We start from the raw sequence: 9818 nt of genomic DNA on the forward strand, positions 1-9818 counted from the left end.
TTACGGACGTTCTGTTTATTGGCGTATCTCAGGAGGTGGCGAGGATTTAAGTCGTAATATCGCTGAATTTCTTGGTTTCTCCTAAGGCGCCGGCTTAGTCAGTCTTCATTGGCTATCGTGCTGAGGAGGGCGGGGGCTTAGTGCTCGCCTTGACATGGCCGACGGCGTCGGCTGGCGGGTAAGTGTGGTGGCCGTTAGGGGCCTGCGGGGGCTTTGTCGGACCATGTCACCGGCTTAACCGGGCTCTCTCCTGGGAAGGTTCGGGTTGGGGCTTTGGAGCACGCGGCGCAGCGGCTTCTGGCTCAGGCGCACCTCTCGCCGCAGCCGCCGCGCCCCTGCGAAGCCTATCGCGCCGAGTGGGAGCTCTGCCGCAGCGCTGCGCACTTCCTGCACCACTACTATGTCCACGGAGAGCGGCCGTCTTGCGAGCAGTGGCGACGCGACCTGGACAGCTGCCGCGAATGGGAGGAGCGCCGCAGCACGGAGGCCCAGGTGCGCCCAGGAAGCGGGGGGTGGCGCTGATCCGCGGCGTCGGAATGCACAGGCTACCCCTACCCACGTTACAGGTTCCGGGACTCTGTAGAGGAGTATTGCTGGGGGCCTTCCTCTTTTTGGGCTTTCTTTCGAGGAGTACCAAAAACTAGGCTTCAACTAGGTTTTCAGACACTGGAAAGACGGGAGTGTAGAGTGGTTTGGAGAGAAAAGGCCCCTGTTAGAGTTGTCACCTGACCTGCAAAGGTGGTGATATTGCCGGGTCCTGAAAGACCAGGAACCAGCGTTAGCAGCCTTCACCCAGTCCTAGGGGTCACACTGAGGAACAAGGCTCAGGTGCTTGGAGGAGGGTGAGCTGTAGAGGACTGGGTATGAGGCTGGAGAGGTACCAGGGCACTGGTGGGCCATTAGAAAGGGTTTAGATTCTAGGCTAAACGTGTGCTGGGAAGCATGATTTGATTTATACGTTTAAAAGATAGGACTGGCTGTCATGTTATGGAGGGGCATACAGATCGGTAAGAAGGTGGTTCTAGTAGTCCACGCATTCAGCATATATTTATGATGTTGGGCTCTCTTGGGGATACAGGAGTGAGGAGAACAGAGCACCTGCCCTCCTAACACCTACATTTTGGCCTAGAGTACAGTGGTGCCTTGGAGCTGTTGTGGGTGAGGAGATGAAAAAAAGCTGAGGTTGCAGTGCTCATGGGTTGTGCCTGGGGAAGGGGGGCCTGCAAGAATGGTGGCTGCTTCGATGTTGTTAAACGTATGTTATTAATTGAAATAGACAAACTGATGTGGAAACCAAGCTACCGGATAAAAGAAAATGTGACACCAGTCCATAAGTGGAAGTCCAAAAAATGCAAAGTATAACTTGCAGCTCATATGGCTAAAGATTAGTAACCTTTATATATGTATGAGCTCTTATATATCAGTAAGAAAAATGGGGGTTATTTCAGAATAGAAAAGGAGGCAAAGGACACGAAGAAGGAATTCATTCAAAAAAGAACCAAATGGCCTGGTATAGAAGTTAAAATGGCAATAGGTAGTTTCTGCCTAGCAGAATGTCAGAAGTGTCATTAGGAGCTTGGAGAGCTGTCCTGATTGTCCAAATGTCAAATGCATATCTTTTGACTCCAGTTTTACTTCTGGAAGTTTATCTTAGGGAAGCAATTGGATAACAGAGCACTGTTAAAAGTTCAAAACGTTGCCTGACCAGGCGGTGGCGCAGTGGATAGAGCGTCGGACTGGGATGCCGAAGGACCCAGGTTTGAGACCCCGAGGTTGCCAGCTTGAGCGCGGGTTCATCTAGCTTGAGCAAAAAGCTCACCAGCTTGGGCCCAAGGTCGCTGGCTCCAGCAAGGAGTTACTCGGTCTGCTGAAGGCCCCCGGTCAAGGCACATATGAGAAAGCAATCAATGAACAACTAAGGTGTTGCAACGAGAAACTGATGATTGATGCTTCTCATCTCTCTCCGTTCCTGTCTGTCTGTCCCTATCTATCCCTCTCTCTGACTCTGTAAAAAAAAAAAAAAAAAATTAAAAAGAATAGATAATAACATCCTGGTTAAAAACAATAGTAACACATCCTAGCATGAAAAGGCACTCTATAAAAAAAGTAAGAAGTATACACTAACCCAGTGGTTTTCAGCTGCTGGTCTGTGGATCAGTGCCATTCTGCAAAAGTTAACCACCCTGATGTCTTAAGATTATAGTCGAATCATTGGGTCTGTAATCTCAAAACAAAATCAGGGTGGTTAATTCTTTTGCAGACTAGCACTGGTTTACAGACCATTGGTTGAAAACCACTGCACTGGCCAATGGATTATTCCATCTTTAGGGAAACTTGTGATGACTCTAAAATTTGGGCCTAAAATTATGTTGGGGAAGCTGTTACCTTTACCTTGGGGTTGGAGGTTTGGGAGTCTTTCATATTCCACTTTGCATTTTTTACTTTTTAAACAAGAATAAAAACATCTGAGACAATAGAGCTTAAGAAGACTGAGAAGGTGAAATTAACTAACGTGTAAAGAGGTTAGCATAGCCCTTGGCACCTACCAAGGGGCCCTGTCACAGATGTGATATACTGCCTTGTATTTATTTTGCATCTGTGGTCTGGTCTTCTCCACGCTCATTCAGAGCTCCCTGGAAATGTGTCTCCTTCCTGATCATCCTCCCTGTGGCCACTCTTTCAGACTCCTGTCTCTTCTTCCAACTCAGCCCCCAGCCAGCCTTAGCAGGTGAAATGTGATTAAGTTAACCAAACATCAAGCCCTGAGGCCCAGAAGATATTTTTTAAATATCCTAAAATTATGCTGGTCTACACAGTACAGCTGACCCTTGAACATAGCTTTGAACTGCATGGGTCCACTTATGGTGAAAATTTTTTTTTTTTTTTTTACATAGGCAGAGATAGACAGGGACAGACAGACAGAAACGGAGAGAGATGAGAAACATCAATCATTCGTTTTTCGTTGCATGTTGCGACTTCTTAGTTGTTCATTGATTGCTTTCTCATATGTGCCTTGACCGCGGGCCTTCAGCAGACCGAGTAACCCCTTGCTGGAGCCAGCGACCTTGGGTCCAAGCTAGTGAGCTTTTTTGCTCAAGCCAGATGAGCCCGCGCTCAAGCTGGCGACCTCGAAGTCTCGAACCTGGGTCCTTCCGCATCCCAGTCCGACGCTCTATCCACTGCACCACCACCTGGTCAGGCCACTTATGGTGAATTTTTAAGTGGACCCACTGTTCAAACCTATGCTGGGAATCTGCATGTGCAGAGGGTCAACTTGTTATACACAGAATTTCAGCTATGTGGCACATTGGCACCCCTAATCCCAGGTTAAGGCTCAATTGCAGTTTTTTATAGTCGCTCAGGGGAAGATATGATCAAGATGAGGGCATGCTAATATGGAATAATAGCCAAAATGTATTAGATGGAAGCAGAGTTTTGTAGTGTGTACCATACACTCTGTCCGTCTGTTTTTGGGAGGCTGCTGAGGAGGGAGGTACAAGGGCCATTAGAGGTGCAAAGTGACCAGACTCTCCCTTGCACAGCGGTCCCTCTGTGAGAGCGAGCGTGGGAGAGTCCAGACTGCACGAAAGCATACCCTGGTGTGGACCCCGAGGCAGAGCCCCCCTGCAGACTGGCATCTCCCTCTGCCACAGGAGAAAAACAAATGACAAGCATCCCTGCATGGCTTCCTCAGGTCTCATTCAAGTGGGGCTCATGTATAATCCTAAGGACTCTGACTGGTCCATTCTAGTAGGTGCTTGGGAGCTTCTGCCTGGCTTGGAACACGGAGCTCGACGTCTCCAGTGCTACTTGCTCAACCCTCATCTGTGTTCAGGGTGCGCACTGCTGCCATGCTCTGGAAGACAATTTGCCCACTACACAGCTTCCAGGAAGACAAGCACCACTGCATATTGCTGTGAGCAGCCAGGTTGGGCTGCCTCATGCCCCAGGGACTATAGCGCAAGAGATGGCCATCTTCAGATCTAGAATTCTCAGGTAAACTCTTGAGTTGTAGCCCTGACCTGTGTGGCTATATAGAGAGCTCAGAATGAAAGAACTAAATGGCTGTGCTGCCATGAACACCTTACCTGGCCCGGGTTTGGTGATGACCATGCATCACCAGCCACTGGTGCTCACATTTGGCTTCGGCCCACTCGCCAGTTCCTCTCCAGACACAGGTGGATTTATCTCTGGACCAGCACGCTGCACCTCCTAGGCTCACAGGAGGTGAGATTTTAAGAAATGCACACAGCTACAGAACACACCACCTTGCATAAAAAAGGTTCACGGGCTCTTGGCTGAAGAAACCCAAGCCAATTCCAGAACACATGGAATTTGGTCTGCTTAAAATTTCCCCTAATCATTTTCAGAAAATATGGGATATATCAAAAGCCATTTTATACATCAGATTCCAAATAAAAGCTGAAAATTAAATCAACAATTTAGTTGAGATTATTAAATTTGGCATCTGACATTATACCAACACTGTTAAAAGAAGGTCATTAAGGTAGGCTACAATCTAGTATGACTGGAGACAGTTGTGTGTGGACACAGCAAAAAGGTAGCCATCTACAAGCCAAGGAGAGAGGCCTCCAGAGAAACCAACCCTGCTGGTCCCTCAATCTTGGGAGTTCTATCTTCCAGAATTATAAAGAATGGCTGTTTCAGCCATGCAGCAATGGCATTCTGTTCTGACATCCCCAGCACACTAATAGTCACCATTCCAGACTAATTGCACTCAAATAAGAGTCCACAGCCCCAGGTGTCCCACCCTCCTGTGGGGCACAGCAACTTTGTTAATTAGTCCTAGGTTTGCTCCACTCTCCTCAGCCTCCCTCTCCAGCTTAAAATGCTAATCTATCCCTGCTGATGATATGAGGAAGTTCATGTGTTCTGTCTACCCCACCTGGGAAGGCTCTGCCTCTCTACCCATCTGTGTCCAGGCGTCCCCAAACTACGGCCCGCGGGCCACAATTTGGCCCCCTGAGGCCATTTATCCAGCTCCCGCCGCACTTCCAGAAGGGGCAACTCTCTCATTGGTGGTCAGTGAGAGGAGCATTGTGTGTGGGAGCCCTCCAGTGGTCTGAGGGACAGTGAACTGCCCCCTGTGTAAAAAGTTTGGGGACCCCTGGTAGACAACACATTGCACACAGCCTGCACATCCCTCACCTCTGTTTCTTGGGGTGATTTTGGGCTTCCTGCTTGAAGCATCTGCCCCACACACTATAATCTTCCTTTTTACTTGGGGGACAGCAGTGATCAACACTCAGTCATCCTCTCCCCAGTACATGACAAGGACAGCATCTTTCACCCCTACTAAGCCTCAAGTGAATTAATTTTGACTCTAACATAAGACAAAGAGACACTTGATTAAACTTACATTTATTCTCAGCATGCCTAATTCTGTGACACGCAGGCTTGAGTCCTGATCATTCTGGCTCTCAAGGGCAGCATGTTCAGACAGCTGCCTGCAGCTCTACCTCTTGAACTCCTGTGCGTACACCTTGGTGATGTCATGGTATCTGCCTTCAGGGGGCTGGTAGTTGGAGACTGGTGGGGTGTAATGTGGCCCTTCTCTCTCAAAAGGGAACAGACTAGGGTCCCTCTTGATGGCCTCCACGTGGAGTTCCTCGGATGTGAGTCGCAGTTCCTGCAGAGCTTCCTGCTGGGCCTCAAGCATGGTCTTGATGGCTTCCCTCTCCATTTCATGCTCTTGCTGCTTATACAGGGACCACTTCTTCAGAAGCAAAGCTCTCCGCTCAGCCTCTTCAAAGGAGAGCTGTACCTGAGGCCGCTGTCTGGGAACACACAAATCCAAAGGTATGAAGCTGGGGAGCACTGGCCAGGGAGTCTGGGTAACTGCATATGCCCAAGCATCCTCCTGCCAGACACAGGTGGAATTAGGAAAGGAAGTAAAAATCTAGAACAAATCCAGGAATGGAATGCTGAATTTGGCAACCACTGCAGTTGACAATAGGAACCAGTGCCCTTTGTTTTACTTGGAGATAAGAGACTGTAGTTCTCTGAAGAGACTCTAACAATTCCTCTTTCTCAGGCAGAAACTACCTTTGGTGAGAAGTGACTCTGGAGAAAAGTGAAATGGTATAATAAAAACGGCCACCAATATCCAAGGAGTCAAGAGGCCTGTATCATGTGCTTGTATGGCAAGGTGTTACTTTATAAATAGTGTACACTTCTTTATAAGACAATAACCCTACACACAATACATCCTAACTATAACCATTTGCATCACAAAGCAAGAGGCTAAGGGTTTTCTATCATCAGGATGGACAAGCCCTGAGGACCTCAAGCCTAGAGGACCCTTACCTCACTTTATCCATGAACCTCACAGGCGTAATAAAATCTTCAATGGGAATTAGTTCCTGGCTAGCCTTTTCCAGTCGTCGGATCCTCTTTTTTAAACGGTCCTTTACAGCTTGGTCTTTTCTAGGATCAACCTTCTTCTTCTTTCGCAGAGGTTCTGCTCTAATGGATAAGGAAAACATTAAAATTTTTCCTCTTCAGTCTCACAAACATGCTGAGACAGGGTACTAGATAAAGTATCCCAAACTTGTACTGAGCTCTCTGCTGGGGAATGAACTGTGCATGGTCCTGACCTAGTAAACTGAGTGTGACAGGGACATGGCCTCCACCCCAGGGTCCTTTGTGAGAACTGTGTGGGCCCTGTAACCCAGGAAGGGGGTGGAAAGCTTCATGGGGCACTGGAGTATAAATTAAAGCAGGGGTCAGGAACCTTTTTGGCTGAGAGAGCCATGAACGCCACATATTTTAAAATGTAATTCCGTGAGAGCCATACAATAATCTGTGTACATTACGCATTATCCAATAAAAATTTGGTGTTGTCCTGGAGGACAGCTGTGATTGGCCCCAGCCACCTGCAACCATGAACATGAGGGATAGGAAATGAATGGATTGTAATACATGAGAATGTTTTATATTTTTAATATTATTTTTTTTATTAAAGATTTGTCTACGAGCTAGATGCAGCCATCAAAAGAGCCACATCTGGCTTGCGAGCCATAGGTTCCTGACCCCTGAATTAAAGGGAAGTGCTCATCTTTAGTGCTGGAGTTCAGGCATACCTTGGGATTGCACTTAAAAGTAAAAATACCAAACTGGTGAATTAGAAGTTAAGTATTCACCTCGTAAATGGATTTGTTATTTATAAAAATTATTTCAGTAAGACTAAGAGAGCCTGACCAGGCGGTAGCACAGTGGATAGAGCATTGGACCAGGATGCAGAGGACCCAGGTTCGAGACCCTGAGGTCGCCAGCTTGAACATGGGCTCATCTGGTTTGAGCAAAGTTCACCACTTGGACCCAAGGTCGCTGGCTTGAGCAAGGGGTTACTCAGTCTGCTGAAGGCCCATGGTCAAGGCACATATGAGAAAGCAATCAATGAACAACCAAGGTGTCACAACAAAAAGCTGATGATTGATGCTTCTCATCTCTCCATTCCTGTCTGTCTGTCCCTATCTATCCCTCTCTCTGACTCTGTCTCTGTACAAAAAAAAAGACTAAGAGAGACAGCATAACAAAAGTGACTGGCATGTCCCTACTTTTGGGGATTTCTTAACAAATGTTCCCATCCTAGAACATTAACAAAAGTCTGATTTACTCTCAGGACACATTTCCTATGGTGATAATTTACTATACATATTAAGAATAATCAAATCCTCTAGCATCAGGACCAGATTTCTTGAATCAAATCCCTAGAAAGCATCCAGAGTTCCAGGTGGAAAAACTAGTCCACACACACACACACACACACACACACAGACCCCACTTCTCCAGGGACTCAAGAAATGGAGAAAGGTTATGTTTGCCCTTTCACAAACACAAGAACCCGTCAACGCTAACTAAATGTTATTTAAGCTACTTTTACATTTGTTTTCCTGATTACAGACACAGCAGTAGTCCATACAGACAAGACAGAAAAAACATCTAGCTAAATTTAACTGAGAAATTTTGTAGACTATTACTTTTAAAACCCAAAAAGTAGTCTTGCTTTGTTCTGTTCGAGTGCACATCTCCCGCTGACACTCCCAAAGAGATCAGACCCACAGCTGAGTTTACCTCATAGGAATGAGTTCCCAGAAAGACAACAATGAAGCTCGCTGGTGGGTGTCTCTAACCTGTGTCTGCCAAATTCCCATACGCCTGAAAGAGATGAGAGTATGTGTAAATATCTGATTCTCCTCACTCAACAGAAAAAAAGGATTGTTTTTTGGGTTGGTTTTTTTTTTTTTTTTTTTTTTTTTTTTTTTTTTTTTTTTTTTTTTTTTTTTTTTGCAATACCCTCAAAACTTAAGGCACTTGTAACTGCTAGATGTGACAGCAAGGTCAACGTGGGAGATTTTTCAAAATCGCCCGTTCACATCTGAGAGCAGCTTGGCAGGATCCCGACTCGCCAGGGTCCTCGAATTATCATCCACAGGAAGAGGCGGGATCAGCCAGCTCGGTCCTTAAATACCCGTGGACAAGGGTAGCCGTGAAGGGACTGCATGCGAGGCCCGCGCCAACTGGCGCGGAGTTCCCCACGCGCGCCCCAAGGATCGTACTACCTGTCTGAGGTCCGCACTCACCAGGACGGCGAATGCAGAGCGCCCGCGATAGCTCGGAGCACCGTGGCGGCCATGGCTCCTAAAGCAGCCCAGCGGCTGCTTCCGGGCGCGCACTTCAGCAGTCCGTCCTGAAGTGCCCGGGGATACAGTCCCGCAGTCCGGTTGATTCACACTTTCCCGTCCGTCCTAGGGTGCGAGCTGTAGAGGGTTGGGTCACGCTTGGCCCCGCCTGGACGTAGCGGCGGCGCGTGGGCACGTCCCGAACGGAGGGTTGGATCACGCTTGGCCCTGCCCAGAGCGCCTCGCCTAGGCGCCACGAGCTTCCACGTACCCCCCCCCCCCACACACACACACCCCCACACCCCTTGTCAGCCTGCACACCTGTGAGGACCAAGATCCCTCAGGGTGGCCGAGGGGATGTCCCTCTACTCCAGGCCTAAGTGTTCACGTCTGTAAAAAATGGTCCTGATCTTTCCATAAGCCTCGGCTTCCCACATTACCTTCCTTGAAGCTGGCTCACCCCCCTGCATTCGTTCAAGCCCGAGACCACGCCGGCACGTGGCCTGGCGTTCGCGAGATGCCCAATAAACGGGTGTTGATGAATGACGGAAGCTAGTTAATTAGTCGAATCGTAACCAGCGAGGTAGAGCTGGAAAGAGGCGTCTGCGCCAACACGACCCCCGCGGTAGCTCGGAAAGAGGCGTCTGCGCTAACACGACCCTGTTTGGCTCCGCTGGCCTGGCGTGCAACTCGAGTACCCGCTCGTCCGCCTCGGTCCCAGTCGACCCTCCCCCTTGTCCGCCGCTGGGCCCGGGCTGGATCCGAAACGGAACCGCCCTGCGCTGCCCCTACCGGGAGAGGAGCTGGGCGGCCCCGTCCGCACGGGGAGCGGTTTCCCGCCGGGGCGATTTGGCAGGTACGCTCCGTGACTTCCGGCGTTGCCTGGGAGCTGCCGGAGGTGGAGCGGCGCAGGGGATGCGGCTCTGGCGGCGGCAGTGGCGGCCGAGCGCGGGGGGCGGCTGTGGCGGCGGCCTGGGGCGCGAGCCCGTGATGGCGTGGTAGCACTGAGGGCGTGGGGCGGGCAGCGACTGGAGGGCGGGCGGCACGGAAGGAAGCGGCGGTGGTGGCTCCATGGCCCGCGCGCGTTGAAGGACGCGGCTCTCGCCTCAGCCCGGCGGCGGCGGCAGCCGAACAATGAAGCTCCTGAAGCCGACCTGGGTCAATCACAATGGT

The 9818-nt window shown here is 49.5% G+C and overlaps 2 protein-coding genes across 4 annotated transcripts; one reads left to right on the plus strand and one right to left on the minus strand.

The window, feature by feature from the left end:
* On the plus strand, positions 1–4441 carry C2H22orf39 (chromosome 2 C22orf39 homolog). The gene is made up of 3 exons (XM_066365380.1): positions 1–178; positions 325–492; positions 3543–4441. The coding sequence occupies exons 1-3, from the start codon at positions 155–157 to the stop codon at positions 3666–3668; spliced, it is 318 nt and encodes a 105-aa protein (XP_066221477.1). The 5' UTR covers positions 1–154; the 3' UTR covers positions 3669–4441.
* A 924-nt stretch (positions 4442–5365) lies between these two features.
* MRPL40 (mitochondrial ribosomal protein L40) lies at positions 5366–9473 on the minus strand. 3 transcript variants are annotated; one of them, XM_066365377.1, is made up of 5 exons: positions 9344–9473; positions 8607–8783; positions 8098–8181; positions 6328–6486; positions 5366–5798 (listed from the first exon to the last, which is right to left on the minus strand). In XM_066365377.1, the coding sequence occupies exons 2-5, from the start codon at positions 8657–8659 to the stop codon at positions 5477–5479; spliced, it is 618 nt and encodes a 205-aa protein (XP_066221474.1). In that variant the 5' UTR covers positions 8660–8783; positions 9344–9473; the 3' UTR covers positions 5366–5476. The 3 variants fall into 3 exon arrangements, with proteins under 3 accessions (XP_066221474.1, XP_066221473.1, XP_066221472.1); XM_066365376.1 differs by having other exon boundaries at positions 9086–9473; XM_066365375.1 differs by having other exon boundaries at positions 8967–9473.
* Positions 9474–9818: the final 345 nt, after the last annotated feature.

The sequence above is a fragment of the Saccopteryx leptura genome, chromosome 2 (genome assembly GCF_036850995.1).
Source record: "Saccopteryx leptura isolate mSacLep1 chromosome 2, mSacLep1_pri_phased_curated, whole genome shotgun sequence".
In the NCBI taxonomy this organism is placed as follows: domain Eukaryota; kingdom Metazoa; phylum Chordata; class Mammalia; order Chiroptera; family Emballonuridae; genus Saccopteryx; species Saccopteryx leptura.